The 22,133-nt window shown below is 36.9% G+C and overlaps 2 protein-coding genes across 5 annotated transcripts; one reads left to right on the top strand and one right to left on the bottom strand.

Annotated features, from left to right (window-relative positions):
- Positions 1-391: 391 nt before the first annotated feature.
- rnf167 (ring finger protein 167) lies at positions 392-8,085 on the bottom strand. 4 transcript variants are annotated; one of them, XM_006802175.2, is made up of 10 exons: positions 7,997-8,085; positions 5,186-5,316; positions 5,015-5,092; positions 4,786-4,923; positions 4,626-4,713; positions 4,411-4,501; positions 3,822-3,927; positions 3,178-3,271; positions 2,920-3,000; positions 392-2,742 (listed from the first exon to the last, which is right to left on the bottom strand). In XM_006802175.2, exons 2-10 carry the CDS (start codon positions 5,288-5,290, stop codon positions 2,330-2,332), a joined length of 1,194 nt encoding a protein of 397 aa, XP_006802238.1. In that variant the 5' UTR covers positions 5,291-5,316; positions 7,997-8,085; the 3' UTR covers positions 392-2,329. The 4 variants fall into 4 exon arrangements, with proteins under 4 accessions (XP_006802238.1, XP_006802240.1, XP_087703333.1 ...); XM_006802177.2 differs by having other exon boundaries at positions 8,002-8,060; XM_087847207.1 differs by having other exon boundaries at positions 7,976-8,017.
- Positions 8,086-17,583: 9,498 nt separating this feature from the next.
- LOC148100864 (olfactory receptor 52D1-like) lies at positions 17,584-18,546 on the top strand. The gene has a single exon (XM_087846813.1). It carries the CDS (start codon positions 17,584-17,586, stop codon positions 18,544-18,546), a length of 963 nt encoding a protein of 320 aa, XP_087702939.1.
- The last annotated feature ends 3,587 nt before the right edge of the window (positions 18,547-22,133 follow it).

Below are 22,133 nucleotides of genomic sequence, written 5' to 3'. Positions count from 1 at the left end.
CACAGACTCTGCAAGAGGACAAAAATGAGTAACTTTGGGAAAACATGGAGGAAAGGAAGCTGATTAATATTTCTTATATAGGAAAAAATATGTTTAATAATGCTGGGTTGTTTTTTTTTTACTTAAATTCAACTTGGATCATTAATAAAACATTATTTTTAATGATTAACTTTAAAAACAAACAAACAGTGAGGTGGGGGTATATTTTCCCCTTTCTGGAGGACTAGAAGGAGACTGAGAACCAGAAGAGTAACTAAAGAAAACATCAGATGAGAACAGCTCCGCTGATAAAAGCATGGTTTAAATATTATTATAATACATTACTGACCTTACTATATTGCAAATATTTATAAAAGATAGCAGGTGTTCTAATAACAAAGTAACAAAGTCAAAACTTTTCAAGTGGCTTTATTAATAAAATTATCACGTCAATAACCATTTGTAAGGAAGATCTACTTAAGTGTTCTCATTTAAACGAACAGTAACACAGTCCTACTTTAATATCATTAACCCTTCCACAAACAAGATCTTTATTGCAGCTTTTCACGGATAGTGTTTCAACATCTGAAAGATTCCCAATCCTGCTTTACACATGGAAATTACACTTGACACTATACATTTATTATTTAAGTCTGATAACCTAGGCACAGTCTAAAAAACAAAGAACAAAGAATGAAAAAACGAGTGGGCATTATGATGTCTGTGTGTTTCGGTGAACAGTCTCTAAAACTGAGACATAAAGAGCAAACAAACAAAAAAAAAAAAGTACAGTACAAAAGATAGTTTAAGTAATTTGTAAAAAGGAGGAGTTTCTATATTTTACAATACAGACTATTGCAAACAAGTCCCAAAGAGACCTTAGAAGTGTTGAGTCTTTTAGTCACTAATGAAGGAATGTATTGATATGACAGCCCTATTCATTCAGAAACAGATTTAAAAGGTTTAAAAGGTTTGTACGTCTCTTTGAAAAACATCAAGGGCAAAGACCTCACCAAGGTCATCTCAGAAAGTGGAAAATCAAACCACAGCTGCTCGGCTTTCAGGTGCAAATCAAGCATGACTATGCGAGCTTACGTTATCATTACAGGAGCCAAACATGTGGAAAGCATTTTAATTTTAATTATTTAAAAAAAAAAAAAAAAACCACCGATGGATGTTCACACTGATGAATAAAATGCAAGCTTTCCAAACAGCAGTCTTAAAGACAGCTCGATAAGAGCAGTGTGGGTGGAGAATCAATCAATCAATTTTGTTCAATTTCCAGACATTTAACACAGACATGTCGATGAAGGCCAGTATAAGGCAATGCTCTGCTTTTCCTAAAACCACCACCTGTGTCCCAGTTTCTCACATTATTGTTCTACAATTTTTTATTTTTTTATTTTGTTGTATAAAAAATAAAAACAAAAAAAAATGAAAGAAGAAAAAACATAATTACATACATTTAAACAGATTCGAGGAAAAACGCTAAAACACTTTACAAGACCACAACCCCATTACCTTATTCTTATCGCCACCGACAATTTATTGGAGTGTAAACCTGAGTTTGATCAACAAACTGTATAAAGCTAAAAAATAGTTTCCTTAAACTGCCCTCAACCGCAGAGTATTAACAATGTAAAAGCAGCAGTAACGTTACATATCTCCTATATTTTACTGTGACTTAATTCACTATTAACTTCTCATATTTCAGAAAACTTGGATGCAGAGTTAAAATGTGTGAAAACAGAACTAGGGGTATTATAATATAAAAAGAAGACCAATATTACCCCATTATCCTTGTTAGAAAAAAATAAAGATAGGAATTATTAATTTTAAGACAACATAAATCCTTCATACTCTACTAATCCTAAACAGAACCTTGCACAAGGTAAGATCCCATCCCATTTTTGCACAACTTTGGCCACGAAGACTTCATCTACGGACATTTCACTCTACACTGTCAGCAACTCAAGGGATTGGTAAGTGATCTGGACATTTTGTACTGCACTAGTGATCCAGTTACAGCGGACATCATGCTTGAAAGCTAATGGACTACAGTAAATGTGTGGATTTCAGTGGTTTATACTCAACATTGCACTTGGTAAAACTGACCAACCGCAGGTTCTGCATTTGTTATGACACTTGGAAGAACTCCACTGGTTATTGGGTGACAGATTTTTAACAATCAGCACTAAATCAGTGAACTAACTGTCAAGCTAGCCACAAATCCGAAAACAATTAATTTTTTTTTCTCAATAACAATACGTATGAGGATAGAAACTTTTTTGTCCTTCTGGTCAAACTAAATAATCTCATTGTAGCTAATTTCTGGCCATCAGATCTCCTCTCAGTCCCTACCAATGAGCTGAGCTGTGTCATCATCAGAGTGGTGCCTGCCCTCTCCTGTGTCATCACTTTCTGAGTCTGTGTCCTCCACCGGTGAGTAGTAGCCTTCATAACCTAGGATTGGTGAGTTGCAGTGTGCAGGGGAGGTGAGGCACTGGGCGGTAGTTGTGGTGGTGGTGGCTGAGTAGGCCCCTGGGCTTCCTGTGGGTGACCCCGGGTTGGAGGGTCGAAGCAGAGGAGTGCGCTCCGAGTCTGCGTCACCCTCTGGTCCTTCTTCCTCTCCACGTCCTCCAGTTTCTGTCTCAGACTCAGACTCGGACTGCTCAGGGTTGTTGCGGGTAACGCGCTGTTTGCACACTGGACACGTCTTCTTGGTCTGTGTGAGCCACGGGTCTACACATTTGCAGTGATAGGCTGAAAATCAAAAACAGTTTGAGGAAACTTATGAAAAACCTACCAGAGGATGATAAATACAATATTAAACAAGAGTTTTTAAAAGATATAAAAAAATTCATATTTTAGAAAATAGGATGGGATTAGATGATTGATTGAAGTTCAGTGCCTCATCAACACAGAATATCAGATATTTACCATGTGAACAAGGCAAAACGCGCAACTTGTCCCCTTCTTCATACTCATCCAGACATATTGCACACACATCATAGTCATCCCCTGAAAGAGACTGAATGTTACCAGCTCGCATCATTAGACATAAACGGGCATGTAACTCTCAACGCGTGTAAAAGTCTTCCCAAATGATTAAAAAAAATAAAACACAGCCTTCAAATTTACCGTCACTTCTTAATATTTAAAAAAAATATTTATTATAATAACAGCAAAAATGGTTACCTTTACTGAACTTGTGTATTGGAATGCGTTTCAGCTGTTCCTTGGACAAACGATTTTTCCTCAGCCTTTTTCTGTATTGTACACATCGTATAATCTGAAATATGGAAAAAAGCTCAGTTTTATCGATGGAAAAAAGATTTACAGTGACGTCTCAACACTTCCCTTAACCCTCATGGCCCGCCTCCCTAAGAAATAACAAATAAATAAATGGGGGAAAACTGTTTAATGCTCATGTACTCATTATTACAAAAAGGGTCGTTTCTCTCCTCTGATGTGTTTGTGGCAGGCTCTATTCATGTGTGCTCTTCTTCATCTGCCCCTCACTTTGCCACACATTAAGCTAAGCTGAGCAGAGAGGAGAGACCGATAAAGTGAAGGTGACATTACGCAAGTGGAAAATAACCAGATTAATTTCTGTAAGTTTAATAAAAGCTGCCTAATAGACATCACTGGGTTTGTTCTTTGTGTTCATGTTTGACAACTATCATTAGATACTAAGAAGCTGGATTAGAATAAAGACACAGAGATATGTTGAGTTACAGTTAGGTCACTCTTTTATAACACAAAAAGCCTCTACTACCTCTGGTCCACTTTCATCATGTGTTACTGTATAAACGACCCAGAAAAGATCAATTCATACTTACGAAAATAGCAGACATGACAAGAATGATCATGCACACTACTCCGGTGAAGGGAATAAGGTAGTAGGAAAGCGGAAAAGGAAACTCTGGCTTGAGAATCACATACGCCCTGCAAGTCAAGAAAAGAAAAAAGTAGAAATATGTTTGTTTCCGCAAACCTAATACATATAAACAGATCTGCCTACAGGTTATACATTTCCATATGTAAATTCTGTAGGCAAAGTTTCTGTACTGGAAACCTTCTGGTTTCCCTTTGCAATCTAAGGTCTGTGGACCAACAGTGTTTGAGGTTGCAGAGCAAAAGAGCGAAAACTTTGCAGAAATTCAATCTCAAAAAGCATTTCACAATCACAGATGCAATTTGATTAACAGAATGCTCTTTCTTATTTACCTGCATTAGTCACGTGACATGATAACAGACAATGATATAAGCTCGCTACAGTGGAAAGTCTGAAAACTGGCCTTTGCCTGAGAAGCTAAATCAGCAGCCAAGCCAAATGGTTTCCAGATTGGTACAAATCTAATGCTGACAATTAAAAGTTGGTTTAATCTACAGTTTATGTTTAATATTACTGGTATTGTTCTTTCTTACCCCTGTTCTGGAATTATGTAATTCCTAAGAATGTGCGAGGCATAGTAGCTGGTGAATACAGAGGGAATATTAATCTGCTCTGCAATAGTTTCTGAAAAAGAAAAAGAAAAATACAAAACAACAAGAATCAGACACACACAGTAGGACAGTACAATAGCAAATATTTATATTTGTAATATATGTTTTCCCATGTATATAATAGCACAAATAATTACCATTGCTGTAGTTCATATTGAGCAGAATTTCTGAATAAATGTTGTGAACGATTGCGGCATCGTATCCAGCTTGCTGTGCATTTAAAACCTGAAAAAAGTCCCTTACATTAGAGCAGTGTGCTTCTCAGACAACAAATATTCAGTGTTAAACTCTGCTTACCTTTATATCAAAGTTGCAGTCATAACGTTTGATGAGAACAACAAATTTGGTAGTTGTGGCATTAAAAGATGGGGGCAGTGGTGGGGGAGGGTCTATTGTTGTGCAAGCATTAGCTGGATGAGAGGCAACCAAAACTCCCTAAGATACAAAGAAAAAAAGATGCATCATTATAAAAGAAATCAACCTGCATTTTACCATCTGTACTCCTCCTTCAACACTCAGTTCTCACCATTATTCCATCCTTTGGAAGTGCAGATCCAAACAAAGCAATGCGGTCCTCAAATATATTGGTAATATTGCTATAATGCTGTAAATACAATATACAAACACTATGAGAACAGGCAAAAGTTTCATAAGAGTCTGACCAAATTATATGATTTAAAACTCCAATTCTACTTACAGCATATATATCGGCATCTGTGGGCAAGGGGAGCAGTATGCTGCAGAAAACCAGTATAAGCACACTCAGTCGAGTTCCCATGCACCGACAGCCAAGCTGCACCATCCTTGGTTACTTACAGTTGAACTAATCTATAAAAAGAAGAAGTCATGTTGAACTAGAGATTTATGCTTCAGCAGGAAATCTACACCATAGCTACATTGTAACCACAATCCCTTCTGAAACCCAACAAAGTAACATACCCCATCATCTGACGAGCACCTCCCTACAAATATAACTGTACCTTGGGTGTGCACAGCCTGCAGCTATTGTGATTGGCCTGTTCAGTACTGATGATTCCTCCTGTGCATTTCTGGCTACCTTTTCAACAGTTTTTATTTTAATTGATCAGTCAGAGAATAACAATCATGATCTAGATATGAGATCAAGTAGCTACAGCATTAATATAAGGGCTGTGGCCCCCCACACCCTCTAGCAGATCATTACATGAAGGTACCTTTTAAATACAAGCGCGCTCATGCTCACAGGTGTACACACGGGTGCTCACACACACACAAACTACACCCTTTTTGGCTCCTACCTCAAAGCACACTGTGCGCTGTCGATCTTATGTGCTGCACGTTAGTATTTACTGTGATATTCCCATAGATCATCGTGATGTTGTTTATTATGTTGCTCTTTTTTTTTCTTCCGCTTGTTTTCTCTTTTTTCTTTCTCAACAGGTGATTGATATATGTATTTTTTGGCTGCTTATTTTGTTTGTTTTTTGTCCTTTATCCCCGTCCCTCTTCCCCACTGTTTTTCTTTCCATCATTCTTTCTCCCCTTTCTTTTCCCCAGTCAAGTCTGTCCCATATTTAGCAAGTGAAAATAAAATAAACAATAAAAGGTGGATCAAATAGACCAATACGGCAAGGCTGGGATGGTCCATTTGGTAAAGTAAATCCGTTGGGCATCTTTCTTCGCCTTTAGACAATAATTCTGATGGCAAAAGAGCAAAACGGGACAGGCAAAAAAAAAAAAAAAAAAATCTTAAATGTCAGCAAATTCCACGAGGGAGATTGCTGACATTGTTGGAATGGGCGTGATAGAATGAGCAAAGTGGAAAAACTAGAGGAGCAAATATTTTTGTCCTGGAAAAAAAACAAAAAGAAAAAAAAACTGACCAGAACAAAGAATGGAGAAAGAGGAGGGGAAAAAGGTTTCTACTGGATGGCACCGCACATAAAATGTGATAATTAACACATGACGCACCACGCACAAGCATAAAAGCTGGCAGCCATTCATGTAGGTTATGTCGCAGGCTCTGCAAAGATTCACCACAGAAGTCTATGTGATGCCTTATTATGCAAATTTAAATAGTTCAATCTAAGTAAATCTGTAACCTGATTCATCAACAAAGAATGAAGTAACCCACCATCACGCATTTACACGAACTACATTGTTATGGAGTAGCAAGACAAGTACTTTTGGAGGTTATTGCAATGTTGTCCTCCTTTGACTTATTTTAACCCAAGCTAATTGGTATTTTCACAAGCAAAGGAGCATGTTTACATAAAACACTTAAGTCCACTGACTGTTTGCAGTTTCCAGAGGTTTGCTTTGTTGACACTCCACTTTTTATCACTTTAACACAGATAAGTAATCTAACCAGTTGTTTGGAAGCTTTGTGATTTACCACTCACATGTAAATCAGAAGAACCACGGATCTGAAGTAGACTACATCTACATATTCTCCACATATCCCCCACAATTAAACACCCTTTTACATGGAAAAGTATGAATACGCACAGTATACATTCAAGGCCCTTATACAGGTACAGATGAAAACAAGCCAGTTGACTCAAAGTGTACTCAACAATGCGGAATCTGAATGCACGTACATGTATACGCATACCTTCAAGAAAAAGGGATTTTAAACGACAACACGCTCGCTAGGATGAGGTAAAACAAGTGAGATTCTTTTTAGCAAGATAGTAACATTCCCCAAAGGCCACATATGGTTTGTGTCACTAGTTAGCCATTTAACCCATATAGAATAGAATAGAATAGAATAGAATAGAATGATCCTTTAATTGTCCCACAAGGGGACATTTGGGTGTAACAGCAGCAAGAAACACACATATACAAAACAAAGAGTACACAAGACACAGAACAGAAACATACACAATTTTTACATATTTACATCAATTATACTGTCTCATGTCTTTCTAACAAAACAGGAATGTAGCAACTTTTTGTCGCTTTTGCTGTTTACAGGAAGTTGACCTGGTATCTTTGCAAGGCTCTGTCGCAACAATAAAACTCACATGACTTAACTATGCAGTTAGGTCAAAGGTCAAAGTAGACTGACTAGCTGAAATGCGATTAGTATGCAGTTAAGGTCAGTTTCTCCTTAACTCTGACCAAAGCACAAGTAACATTATCTCATGTGTTTATAGTGTGGGAAGGACATACCTCAGTATCCCGCTAATAAGTGCAGTGGGAGGTTTGTGACCTCACCTGAGATTCTCACATATAACCGTGTTTTTTTTTTTTAATCTATAACACTTATTTTCCTTTTTTACTCCACAATTATCTCTAAAGAGTTAATAGTTCCACGACAAAACGACAAACACAGCGAGGATTAACTAAACGTAGTTGCCGTCTGGCTAGTATTAGCTGACGTTAGATAACAGCTACGATGTCTTCGTAACAGATACTCGTATATCTATTGTTCAGCCCATTCACAACGTTTTATAGAGAACTAACAAAACAAAAACCGATGATACGTCGAATAAAGACAACATACACTTCCACCAAGTTGTGTTACCTTACAGCTGCTGGGTTTGTTTTGTTATTGCTTCTTCTTCGGTGTCTTCCTCGCTCGTCGTCTTTCTTCTTATTTAGGTTCTGTTGGTGGTTGGCAGACCAGCGTTCAGCTGCTGTACCGCCACCTATCGGACTGGAGAGTGAAACAGTAGACGGGAGTTTTGCAAGCTGTGTGTTTAAAAGCTGAGTGTTTAAAACCTTTGGTTACAGTAAAATGAAAACAAAAATCAATTTCAAGTACAAATATAAGGTTTCAACATAGAACGAGTGCATGAAATTAAATTCCTGAGTGTGATAATAAATGAAAAAAGTTGCTGGAAGTCAGAATTTATTGGCCAAATATAGTAATCGGGCTACGTTTTTATCTTTGCTCTCAGTGTAAATAGCATAGAAAAACAGACATTACAGACAATAGCAAAATGTATAGCATATTCATATGTGCGATGTGCAAAGTGTAAAGCTATTGGGATAAATTATTAAATAAATAATGGATTGCTAACTAACTGGTTAAGATATCAATAGTATACACGGATCTCACAGTAATGATATTCAAAACAAACTGTGTTAAAGCATTTCAGTCTTGCCTAAAGTGAGGCATGTGAGACATCAAAAAGCACTTTACATTCTTTACAATTCTTTGGTTTTACCTTGTTAAGTTACTGTGTGGAGAAAATACTCATCAAAGGTCATTACAATCACTGTATGTATTGAAAAAACAACAAAAAACAAAAACAAAACAAAGATCCATGCGAATTGTTAGTAATGTAAAGTTGTATAAACAAATTGATCCATTTTTTTAACAGTAAAATTCTTTAATCTTGCAGAATTCAAAACAGCATGAATGTAAGAAATGAATTGTTGCCAGAAACCATTCAGAAATTGTTCTGTGATAGAGATGAATGGCTACAACTTAAGGGGTACAACAAATTCTAAGATACAAAGAATTTGGACTACTTAAAGAACTTTTTCTATATCCACATGTGGCATAAAATCATGGAACAGTTTAATGTGGAACAGTTTAACAGTGGAATTAATGGTCAAACATTACTCAGTTTACAAACAAATATAAATAGATTATTATAGAGGGAGGAATGTAGAGGGCTGATAATCACACAGTGAATATTCAATGTACAAAATGGATTTTTTTTGTCTTTGTTGGTGAAGTATATAATGTCTTATGTATGTATTGTGTGTGTAGACTATATACAGTTATGTTGTACGAGGAAATAAGGTTTTAATTTATTCTGCTTAAAGAAGACTGCTGCATGTGGATAGTACTTCAGTGCTGCCCTCAAGTGGTAGGATCTCTGAAGTATCACATGCAGTGTTTTTGCTGTTGTCAGTCTGATGCCAGGACCTTATCTTCAATGGAAACTCCAAGCAAAATAAATAAATAGAGCTTGCATATATACTAGGAAAATGGACCCACTCTCCTTTGTGTAAAGATGCAGCTTTTCATCAGTAGTGTCAGGCTAGTCATCAGAGTATCAGAGCACAGCGGTATAAAAGAATGACAAAGAATCTACATTTGGATGAGCTTTTGGATAAAAATCAGCAGCTGTATTAAACGTGTCCATACACTGTTCAATGTTAAATTTCTTTCCGTATTTTTACCCTGTTGCTTTCTAAGATAATGATGCTGATAGCAGTGATTTTATTTGCTTGAAAACATAGAATCCATGCATGCTAATATCTTGCTTTTTGACACTAAGGAAACAAATGACACTGGGGAGATGACATTTTGCATCATGATGGCCCCAAGACTTAAATAAAGCTAAATAAAATAAAATAAAAATAAATAAAGAGGGAATTATGCTTAGTTTTAGTTTTATTTGTTAGTTTGGTTTAAAAAAAAACCCCAAATATTACAACTTTCCTGATGAGGCTTTGATGGACGTGTTTATTGAGACTCTGTCCAGAAGACTGTGAGTCAGCTGCTTTCAAAAGGTTGAGTTTTTATTGTAATATCTGGACTGATTTTCCTGAATGGCTCTCAAATGTACGGCTCCATACATTAATAATAAAAATGACTAAAACTAATACTGAAACAAAAGATTTTCCCACAAGAAAAAATCAAATGAAAGAAGAAAATTCACTGTGGAAACTAAGTGAGACTAGGCTATACTAACTTAAGAACAAATAGTGAAAGGGAGATATAAAATGTTTATGAGTGAAGATGGTTGTCTGTCTCTCTGGGATGGACACCATGGTGGTGTCCATGGTGTACCTCACTATTGATAAGATAAAATATAAATCGCAGAAAGTGAACAAACACATGAAGGTTCATACATTAAGGTATTGTAATGCACTGAAAGCTTTTTGCACTCTTTATGAGAAGATTGAAGGAACTGTTTTATGAAAGTGTTTCTCTCCCTTTTGTTACAGCAACCTGTCTGTGCAGCTTTGTCAGCATACAGTCTAAAAACATGATAAAGAAAGCCACACCTCCTAAACTTCTCTGCAGTAAGCTACTTACCTTTGGAGTTATAAGCCCATCACCTGAGATTCAGTCTGTTATAACAATCCCAGTGGCTCAGGCTCTTAAAGCTCAGTTATGTGCACAGACCCTGACTCAAAGGGGATTAGACACTGACAGTAACTATCGAGTGAAAGTGTTTCTTGAAATTTTTGCCATATTGTTTATTTGTTGCAGCCAGAAAACACTAATAATATAGCAGATATTGCTGGATTTTGTGTTATAAACAATCTTCTGCCATAAAAAAAAATATTTCAAACTGTCCAGGAAATCAAGTAGAAAATAAAATTTATAACCTGAGGTTTGTTACTGTGTCGTTATATATTACAGAGCAGTGTTGTGTGTACTGTGAATTGCACTTGTGGTAATAAACTGCCATGAGATGTAGCTTTGGCTATTAATGGCCTTGTGCTCCTATTTTACTGAAAGCATGCAACTTATTGAATTAGATCAGCCATATTATCACGGTTAAAAAGGTTCGGGTTGGAAAGGATTCCCATGGAGGTATCTTCAGTTATTAAATGTGATATTTATGGGAAAGTAGTTTTTTTTTTTTTAATCCATATTCTGTGTTTTCAGGGGCCCCAAGTCCCCCTTTTGATTGGACCTAATGGATAAGAAGCCCATGTGAGTTAAAAACAAACCAAACCTGAACATGAGGCAGAGTATTAGAAGATTTCTTGTTTCAGACCAAATTTAAATCACATTCTTACTAAAAATCCAAAGTTAGATTAAAAAAATACAATCAAGCTAAATGTTTTTGTAAGAATTCACCCTTAATTTAGCTGCAAAAAAAAGCCCAACAAGTTAACACAAGAAGTTAATTTAATATTACAAAGTCTGCCATGTTACATAGAGTTAAAATGCTAAATTCAACCCTCCACAACAGTGCTTTCTGTTTGCCTCATCCTCTGTCAGGCTTGGTAAGTCATCTGGTATCTCTGACTTCAGAAGTGCAGATACAGTCCAGACATGCTTTCCTCATAGAAAGTGAGACACGCAACACCTAAGAATAACATTGAAAAAATGTGTATTAGCAACTATACATATACACTGATGTACTCACATGCTGCACATGAACATTAACACTTACAGGAAACCTTTCCCACAGCCCAGAGGTCCAAAGAACAGCTCTGTTGGGAGGCAAACCTTTCTACATACTCCACTTAGAGTGGGGCAAGACCACGGGAAGGATGCAGCCTCATTTAGAGCAACTGTAATTTAGAAAAAAGAAAGAAAGAAAGAAATTTACTGTAGTTTTAGGTAAAATCCTTTTGCTTTAAGCTTAAAAAACGTCAACCCCTCTTGGTCATAAACTGGGCAGAAATAAAATCTGCAGAGATCTGCAGAGATACTTACCATTTAGCAGTAAGACAACCAAAAGTGCCAAAACAATCACACGATAACAAAACATTCTCGCGTCTCTCAGTTTTGCACCAGAAATGAGGGTTCGGTGTGGATCTGTCTGTTTCAGTCAGAACGGAGCAGAGGACACAATACGAAGCAGCACATTGGTCACTGGGTTTTATATTTCCTCAATCACATTTAAGAAAATTAGATTACTGTGCCCACCTCGTGTCTAAAAGTCATGAGACAAGAATCTGACTTATAAATGTAATTGAAAGCATGCACAAGCCTTCACTGCTTGCTGGCATTAGCACACAGGCTGTCTCTTTCTATGTTAAATGACTGAGAATGCATTCTCCCATAACACATGTATTTCTGTATCTCATCTCAACATTTACTGAAGAGAGTAGCTTGTAAACAATAGTGATTTTTCCTTGCAAAGCACGAATGTTTTCCAGCATATTTGTTTAGGTTTTATTATTTTTGCACACAAGTTCAGTGGAAGTCAGGTGACATGAACATTTGTCAAACCAGTTTTAACGAGAATGTTTAATCAAATGTAAATTGAATCATAGAAAGTGCAGTTGTCACCTTTAGATCACATTACGGTCTCTTATGCTGTGTGGTTGTGAATAGATCAGTGCTATGTAAAGCTTAAGGGAGCGTGGACTCTGGTCAGGTTAGGTGACAAGCCTAAAAAAATGAGAAGAACTGTGTGGGCGGTATTCTTTAGTGAAGCAGAAGCTTTTGAATTACGGACAAAGATTTAATTTTTCATTTCTCTTTGTTAGAGAGATGAGTTTGGAAGTTTGATCGTCCAAAGTGGTCTTAAAGAAATCAGTGCCTTGCTATGCTGGGCATTTTCTGACTGCCTATTCTCTAATGTGAGCACCTTAAACACAAGGTTCTGCCAACAGACTTTGAGATAAGCAATATCCCTGAGCTAGAACCAAATAGGTTCACGTGTCTCCATTTTTTCTTTTTCTCTTTTTGTGCTGCAGCATCCAATAGCAATCGATTTCTTTGTCTCATAATCAGAATCAGAATCAGAATCGTGTTTATTGGCCAAGTATATGTGCAGACACATACAGGGAATTTGGTTCCAGTAGATGGTGGCTCTCAAGCACAGCAATGTAAATCACACACGCACACACACACACACACACACACACACACACACACACACACACACACACACACACACACACACACACGTGTCTATATATATACATTACACATACATACACAAAGCTGTGTAAACCAACTATAAATAACTAATCTAAACTTATATACATAAAATACAGAAATGAAATGAGGTGGAATGAATACTACAGAATGTACATAAGGTGCAGTTGCAGTCTGGCAGTGGGAGCAGTGTGACAGGTCAACTGTTAAGAAGGGAGATGGCGAGGGGAAAGAAACTGTTCCTATGTCGGGTGGTCCTGGTCTGCTGGCTTCTGTACCGTCTGCCAGAGGGAAGCAGATCAAAAAGTCTGTGTCCAGGGTGTGAGGGGTCTGTGATGATTTTCCCTGCCCGTTTCCTGGTTCTTGAGAGGTACAGATCCTGGATGGAGGGCAGGGGGGGCGCCGATAAGCCAGATTACTTAGATGAAGTTTAGATTTTAGTCAAATTAGTTCACAGGCTCCTTTTACCCTGAATTATCTGCATTCTGTATATTCAGCCTCAAAAGAGCTGTAGCAACCCTCCGCTTTAGCCAGCAGTTAAAGAGGGTTCACTTTGTTGACACAAAACTTAAAATAGTCTTATCTTAGGAAAAAGTCTCTTTTGAGAAGCCCAAAGCCCACAGACATACACAGTGGCTGATTATTTAATCGGCAGTATTTATCTTTAAATGTCACTAGTAAAGCTGAAGGGGCACAAACCTGCATAGAAAGCTGATCACAGTTTAATTAAAGTTAATATTTTGAACTTTTTGAGCTTTCCCACCATGCTTAGAGTGGAACTAATGTTTTTTTTTTTTTAATATAAAATGAATAGCTAGAAATATAAAAGTTCTGCTGTCAGCGTCTTAAAAGTTATTGTTGTATTGCATTATCTCAAAAGTTATGACCCTTTGGACACAGTTTCATCAACGTTGCATCATTTTTTTTTCCAAAGGGATGTCATTACTACTGTTTTCCTCTCAGCCCTCGTCTCCATCCTCCAGGTGCTGTCCAAAGAGGTCTCACCTGTGGCAAAACAGTGGTATCTAATTGCTTTCTAGAGGAATAGAAATACAAAGTGGACTAATGACCTATGATGTGTTTACCTGTTAATGTGTAACTCTTCAGATTTAACTTTTTTTTAGTGGCATCGTTGGCAGATGATACCTTGTGTACCCTTCAAAACACACCAAAAAATTATGTAAAAAAATGTAACTCGAATTTAAAGACATATATTTCTGTTTCAATCTTTAGCTTATGGAAACCGAGTTAATAAATCAGGTTTTAAATGAAAACAGAGTAAAACTACAGTATTTTAGATGTTTTAAACACAAGCTGCTGATATTTAAGATTCTGCTTAAGTAAGAATTTCATTGCTCTGCATAACCGTTTGTGTTTTGCTGGGTTCATGACAATAAACTTCTTGAATCTTGAATTATGTTTAACAAATATATTCCAAATTGTCATTTTCAGAAACTCTTCAGCAACACAGAGTCAGGCATGAATGTATGGAATTCCTTTTAAACGCTTCGCGTCGCCTTAACAAGTTATGATATGAGGGCCAAGTCAGGCTGGTTATTTTTATGGAGGCCTTGCCTAAAAGCTCAGTGGAAAGTGAACACAACATGAGTCCCCCTTTAGCTTCTATAGACGTGATTTTTAAAGGCAATCAGCAAAAGATTTCAGATTTGACTTCTCTTTCACAGAACGGACAGCCTCCTTACTTAAGGTTTGGCTGTTGCAAGACCAGCTTTGACACTGAGGCCTGTTTTGCTTTTAGTTTTTGTCTGGTTCTTGGACACTGGGGACCTTTAGTAAACCTTAGAGCACTGAATGCTGGAATTAAAGGCAATGCAAAATTTAAGATGATGAGTGGCTCTGAGTTTCATATGCAGGAGCCAAACTTTTTATTTCTCTGTATGTAAGGGGGAAATTTTATCTGGATCCTGGCACGACCTGGCGCTGGTGGAAAAATAATAGTGGGGTGATATGTGTTTGAACTAGTAAGTAGTCTAGCAGCAGCATTCTGCCAATTCTACCCAAGGGCTGACTTGGTAAGTAAAAAGAAATGTGAACTCCAATATTATAAGAAGAGCTCAAGGCATGCACGAACATTTCTCATATTCTTTTGAATCTACTCTTACTTTCATTGTGATTCTTTGATAGAAAGTGGTGAAGCTGCTTAATGTGTGCACCAGAGGACGTGCACTGATCAAAACTAGAACGGGGATCATAGTGCTGCATGGTCACGGGGGCACCAGTCCAAAACTCCATCTACTAACTGTTGACTTGTTGGAAATCTTTTTCTCTCTCCCTATCCAGTCTCTTATAGCATTAAAGCTGTCTAGGAGCCTAGAAAATGTACAGACCCTATCAGCAAACACACAAACACACTCTTACCAAATTTGATTAACAGAAAAGCTTCAGTTTGATGCTCTTAGCTGACAGGAGTGACACCTGGTGTGGTCTTCTCCTGCTGTAGCCCAGACATGTGGTGCATTCAGAGATGCTTTTCTGCATACCTTGCTTGTAAAGAGTGTTTCTTTGAATCACTGTTGGCTTCCGCAAGTAAGAATTAAGACTTCAGCAAGCTACGTTTATGTGTTTTCAAGAAAATGCAGCATAAATGTAAAATACAGCAGAATTGATTGATTGAATCTTTATTTTGAACATGTTAACAAAGTACATCAACATAGAATTAAAAGAGACAAATAAACAAAGCAAAACAAAAAGAAAACGAGCAACCACAACTACAAATATCTTTTATGTTCAAAAAGGAGCAGGAAGAAGCATGAGCTTATTTAATCCCACCCCTTTTCCACTATCTAGTAAAATTATAGACTACCGAAATACCTCCTTGCAATCACATTATATGTCATGTGTATTTTTTTTTTTTTTAATTTATTTTATTTTATTTTATTATTTTTTTTAATATATATACATATATGTTTCTATCTATCCATACATACGTATTTACACATACGCACATATACACATTTTCAATAACCCCATTAACACATCAAAGGATACACAACCTACAAATATATATATACCCATACCAACATACCCGTGCACCCGCACAAACATGAAAATATTAGACAAGAACACCCTATCAAATCTCTACCTCCTCCCTGTACCCTGTAAAAATCATCTCCTTAAACCGCTTTTTAAACTGTGCCATGCTCGGACATTGCTTTATATCTTTACTTAGTCTGTTCCACAGCTTCACTCCACACACAGAGATGCAAAAACTTTTTAATGTTGTACGGATACGAGGATGTTTTAAATTTAATTCCCCCCTCAAATTGTATCCCCGTTCCCTTTTAGAAAACATTTTTAGAATATTGTCAGGAAGCAGGTTATTTATTGCTTTATATATAATTTGTGCAGTGAGAAAATGAACCAGATCTGTGAATTTGAGAATTTTTGATTTTAAGAATAGTGGATTTGTATGATCTCTGTAACCGGTTTTATGGATTATCCTTATGGCCCTTTTTTGTAATATAAAGATTGATGATAGCGAACATTTGTAAGTATTGCCCCACACCTCTGCACAGTAATTCAAATACGGTGCAATCAGGGAACAATAGAGAATGTGGAGTGATTTGTGGTCCAGAATGTGTTTTACTTTACTCAAGATTGAGACACTTCTTGAAATTTTGTTATGTATATGATTTATATGAGACTTCCAGTTTAATTTATCATCTATAATCACACCAAGAAACTTATGTTCAAGTACTCTTTCAATTTCCACACCATCTATATGAATCTGCACTTGTGCATTTCTAAGGGAATTCCCAAATAGGATTATTTTAGTTTTACTTAGATTTAGCGATAGTTTGTTCCTGTTAAACCATTTTTTAATTTTGCACATTTCTGATGTAATTGTATCCAGCAGCTCCTTTAGATTCCCCCCAGAACAAAAAATATTTGTGTCATCTGCAAATAATACTAATTTTAATATATCAGATGCCTTACAACAGGTGTGAATGGAAATTAATGTCAAGCACTAAAAGCTTTTAAATGAAATGTGCAGTCTCCACTGGATGTGTTGTTAACGTATAGATTAGTCATTTAATATCTATATCTATTTGCAAGACCTTTATGGTATTTATATTATGTGCATAGGAGGAAAGGACAATTGAAAGGGGTTTGTGAAGCAGAGGGACGTTTTTTTTTTTTTCACCATGGTAACAGGAGAGATCAGCACACCACTAACCCACCCTGAGCTGCAATAAAAAGCTGCCCACTTAAGCAGCGCACTCTGCAGTAAGGAGAGGAGGAGAAACAGGTACAGTAGGCTCAAAATAGCTTCTAAATGCTCTGTATATTCCTGCTCACTGAACCTGTAACTGTACAGATAGTACCTGCTACTCAAACGCTTCACATGCTTTATAACTATGAACTTCAGTGGCAAATCTACGTTAAACTCAGCAACATAAAATCAATAAATCAATAAATCAGTCGCATGATTGAACACTTTAGAAATTACCGATTATGCTGATATCTTTTTCTGTGTCCAATGTGTATTTTATGTGTCATTAATATGTCATATGTTTATTTTGAAGTTCCTCTTTTTCTTTTCAGAACTGAACTGAAACATGGACAACACAACTGCAGCAACATTCAAAATGACTGCATATGCTGTCATGGAAAACTACAAACATGGGCTGTTTAGTGCATTTTTCCTGCTCTACCTCATTACCTTAGTTTTGAATGTACTGCTCATTTCTGTTATACACAAAAACAAACAGATGCATCAGCCTATGAACGTGTTCACCTGCATGCTGTCCCTTAATGAAATCTACGGCAGCAGCGCTTTGTTACCTGCAATCGTGGCTGTGCTCGTATCAAAAACGCACGACGTGACCGTGAAGTGGTGCATGGCTCAGGCTTATTTCCTGCACACATATGCAAGTGGGGAGTTCTGCATTTTAGCTCTTATGGGATATGACAGATATGTTGCGATATGTTCCCCACTCCATTACTACAGCATCATGTCTTATTCAAAAACATGCAAGCTCATTGCATTTACAGGTCTATACCCATTTATTGTTTTTACATCTTTTTACTCTCTTACCTTACAGCTTCGCTTCTGTGGAAAAGTCATGCCAAAATTGTACTGTGTGAACATGGAACTGGTCAAAAATTCATGCACAAATGCACAGTACATAAGCACTGTAGGACTTGCAATTCTTTTTCTTTTTATAGTCCCCCAATTAGTGATGGTAGTTTTCTCTTACGCACACATTTTAAGAGTATGTAGGACATTTCCGAAAGAATCTCAAGCCAATGCTTTTAGAACGTGTTTCCCACACTTGTTGTCTTTGTTGAACTACACTATTGCTTCCCTTTTTGAAATAATCCAGACCAGATTTAACATGAGTCATGTGGCTGTCGAAGCACAGATCTTCCTGTCTTTATACTTTATCATCATTCCACCCATTGCCAACCCAGTGCTATATGGACTCGGCACTCAGACAGTGAGAGGTTGCATAATGAAACTGTTTATTAAAAACAAACTCATGACAACAGTGTTAGCAAAGACACTAACTGTGGGTTAGGATCTGATATGCATTGCTTTGGCAATAATTGTTAGAGATTAAAAAACTATAATGAGAATGTTTCTCTTTTATCTCTCATCTGGCCAAATGGATATTTATCCATCTGTGACCTTTAGTCAGATGAAAGCTGATTTATAAATCTTTTAATATTTGCATGACTTCCCATTTCATAACCATGTGTTAGGGGGGGTTAATAATGTAAATGGTAAATGATACAACAATTTCTCGTAGGTGTGTATTTTTCTGTTAAATAAACTCTGAAATCATAATGTAATTTTTATCATTTTAACTGAGATGGAAAGTTTAAAAACTTCACCTTCAAAACTTGAAGTAAAATCAAATCAAATCAAAGGTAGTTTCTTGTTTGCCTATCTCCATCTCCATGGGTCTTTTTAAATTTGCTGTTAATTCACTTTTAATTTGCTGCAGCGAATTTGATGCACTCTTTTTTCACAAATCTTTCTTCTGTGTGCCTTTTTTCTCCAGATGAAACATTATTCCGACCATGAAGTGAAAGAAACAAAAGAATTAACAAGTCGAAGCAAATTGTGGGGGGGATAGTCTGTTGTATTACCCTGGCCATTGCTAGTCATGCACATTCATTAAATCAAGTTGATAACACCTATGTCACGTTAAGAGGATATTACCAAGTACTTAAAGGCTTAGAGTGGATTCAAGGAGATTAAAGACCTGATTCTACTACGGGGAAGAAGTGCTGCCGAAATGCTTGAAGAAAAAACTCCATATCAAATCTGTCCGCGTTAACAAAAATGCGTTTAAAAAACACATTTTTTGCCACTATCTTTAGTTTCTGTAACTTTGTCAAGTTAGACGTGAGTGGGTAGAAGTTCAAACTGAAGATTGACTGCAAATGGCTGTGATGACTCTGTGGTGAATCACTGGCAAAATGGTTAAGCATTGAACACAGAGCTCACTACAGGCCAATGTGACAACAAAAGCATTCGTAAATGAACTTTCTCGGGCCCAAATATGATTAACAAAGCTTCCTGACGCAGCTCAGAATAGATGCCGCATGAACAGAGAGTACTGAATTAGAAAATATGTGAGTCATTTTGGCTGGTATGTAACGTCTGGCTGAGTCTGCACGCATGAATAGAGTTTTGTTTTCGCTGTTTGCATGTTTCTCATTTTGTAAATGGAAATTTTTTGCATGGAATTGTTTGCAGTAACGCACATCATCTTCCCTGGATGAATCCTGAGCCTCATCGCAGCTGTCGCAACATTTTTGTTAAGATGCCCGCCATTATGCAGTGTAATTCCTGTGTTATTGGGCTGGAATTGCAGTATTTTTCCTCATACACTTTTAGTAGTATCAATCTATTTTATCCAAAATCTGATGATCACAAATTACTAACTTTCTAACTGCTTAGAAAATACAAAATGGATACATGCAATTAAGGCAAGGAGGAAGTTATGTTGTAATACTTTGGCTAATATCCCCAAATATATGAAGTCCAAAACCCTGTGAGTGAATCTGTGTGTGTAGACCTTTTTTGTGACTCGGTTTAAGCCTAACCTAATAACAGAAGCATTGGACTTAGAAATTTAGTTCAGCTCATCTTGTCAGAGTTTAGAACAAACAGTTGCATTGTTTTAACACGTGTCAGCACTATGATTTAAATTTTCTGTTCAGTCTGTTTTCATCATATCTGTCTTTAGCACTGTTTTGTAAATGTAGCAAACAAACAAATAAAGAAGAACTCCTGTGAATGGATGATGAGTCTTATTAGCAGCCAGTATTTTCTATTTATCTGGATACGATTATGACCTCCTTTATAATGAGAGTGAGATGAAAGCAAAGCTGACCTGTTAGAAGTACCTGGAGAATAAATGATCCCGCTGTGTAAACACAGGTTATTACCTCTGATGTTCTAAAGTGGGATACACTGGAAAAAAGGCAACTAAATGAGAATTACAAGTTTGATTTTATGACACTGAATGAGTACTGAGACGTTTGTGCTGAAATCTGGTGAAGTAAATATTGTCTGCATGCAATCGTGGTTGTGTTGCATGTGTAATGTAATGTATAAAATGCAGATTGTAGACACAGAGGATTATTAATAAGGAAAAAAAAAACAAGGAAAAACATTTTAATATGGAACATGATATAAGAAAAATGCATTTAATCATGTGTGTTTTGACACAGTAACAAGAATATTACTAAGTATAATCGTGGGGTAATAGTTGTGGGACCGCTCCTTAATTTCCAGTCGGTAGCAGCAAAATTTGTACTTGCAACATTACTCTAATTCATGCAGATTAAATGCATTCAACATCACAGCAACAACAAAAAAGTCATTACTATTTACACCTATGAGGCAGTGTTCTGGGGAGAAGTGTGAAACCTGGCAATTCAATTTGGGGTATTCTCTTCCACTCTCTGTTAGCTTCAACTACAATTCAATCACAAGTCCCATTTGAATATCTCCATATGGCCATAGTGCAATACCTTGGCTACACAAACACAGTGGGATGGAGTACCTGGCATCTGCAGAAGGACGTGGCAGAAAATTAAAGGCTGTCTTTTTTCTGTGCCTTGTGGAGGTTGACTGATTTTTTGTCAACAAAGTTATGTGTAATGACACTGGATTTTCCTACCAACTGTCATGCAGAGATTCACAATGGGCACACGTACAGTACCGAGCAGTGCTGCTTCTACAAAGGCTTTTTCTCCTCTGGGGCTGCTGTTTTATTCTTGAGGCTGAGAAGATAAATGTGTGCTCTTTCTGTGTTAATGTAATTGGGGCAAATGACGTGCAGCTGTCCCGTGAACCCGCAGGTTCGCTTTAGACCAGTAGTAGCATACCTAAATAAACAGTTATACCTGCACTAAACAGAGCACTATTCCCACGTGTTCCATTAATTATATATTATGAGAAAACCTGAAGTTTCATGTAAATTGAGCAGCCTCATCATTACTGAGAGGAGTAGAAAAAGAAAGAAAAACACTCAGCAGAGGTTCTCATGTATGTACTTTATTTAAAAAAAAAATATGCAGCTACAATATGGCACAGGTGTGATATGTGAGTCACATGGCTGGGTACAATGTTTTAGTCTTACAAAGCATGCTTGCACATTAAACACTTAATAAATACGGTTATTCTGCTTTTTACGGCGCACAATCAGAAAGAAAATGATTCAATTTTCTGGGGCCGTTTGTATAAGAATTAAAAATACACTGTGCTGCTTGTGTGCATGAGTGTGTGTGGGTGAGTAAGGGACTGCGGGTGAGCCGAGGGGTGGAGAAAATGTCTTACAAACAATCAGGTAGACAGCATGCATACAAAAATAGACGACTATTCTGATCGTTCATCTGTAATTTACAATACGAGTTCATTATTGCCAAGCCTTTTATTTTTGTGCCTCTGGTTTGAGGGATAGCTTGCGTTCTGTGTCTTCTCTGACCTCTCTTGGAAAAGTACAATGTACATTCACTATCACTGAGGCACAGCACTTGATTTACAATTTGTATAAGTAACCCAAAACACCGTGTAGTCACTTTTGCTGTAATGTAATATCATAATATCTGTGTTTATATATATATATATATATATATATATATATAT

The sequence above is a fragment of the Neolamprologus brichardi genome, chromosome 10 (assembly GCF_056152115.1).
Source record: "Neolamprologus brichardi isolate AB-2024 chromosome 10, ASM5615211v1, whole genome shotgun sequence".
NCBI lineage: Eukaryota > Metazoa > Chordata > Actinopteri > Cichliformes > Cichlidae > Neolamprologus > Neolamprologus brichardi.
Note: the sequence above shows the minus strand (reverse complement) of the source record. Positions and strands in the feature narration are given on the sequence as shown.

What these genes read in the sequence shown, in the direction of transcription:
- LOC148100864 (XM_087846813.1), top strand. Translation starts at nt 17,584, where the DNA reads ATGGACAACACAACTGCAGCAACATTCAAAATGACTGCATATGCTGTC.
- rnf167 (XM_006802175.2), bottom strand. Translation starts at nt 5,290, where the DNA reads ATGGTGCAGCTTGGCTGTCGGTGCATGGGAACTCGACTGAGTGTGCTT. An exon ending in TTCCAAAGGATGGAATAATG is followed by an intron (nt 4,924 to 5,014) that starts GTGAGAACTGAG and finishes TTTGTATCTTAG; the next exon opens with GGAGTTTTGGTTGCCTCTCA. An exon ending in CGTTTTGCCTTGTTCACATG is followed by an intron (nt 2,743 to 2,919) that starts GTAAATATCTGA and finishes TTTGATTTTCAG; the next exon opens with CCTATCACTGCAAATGTGTA.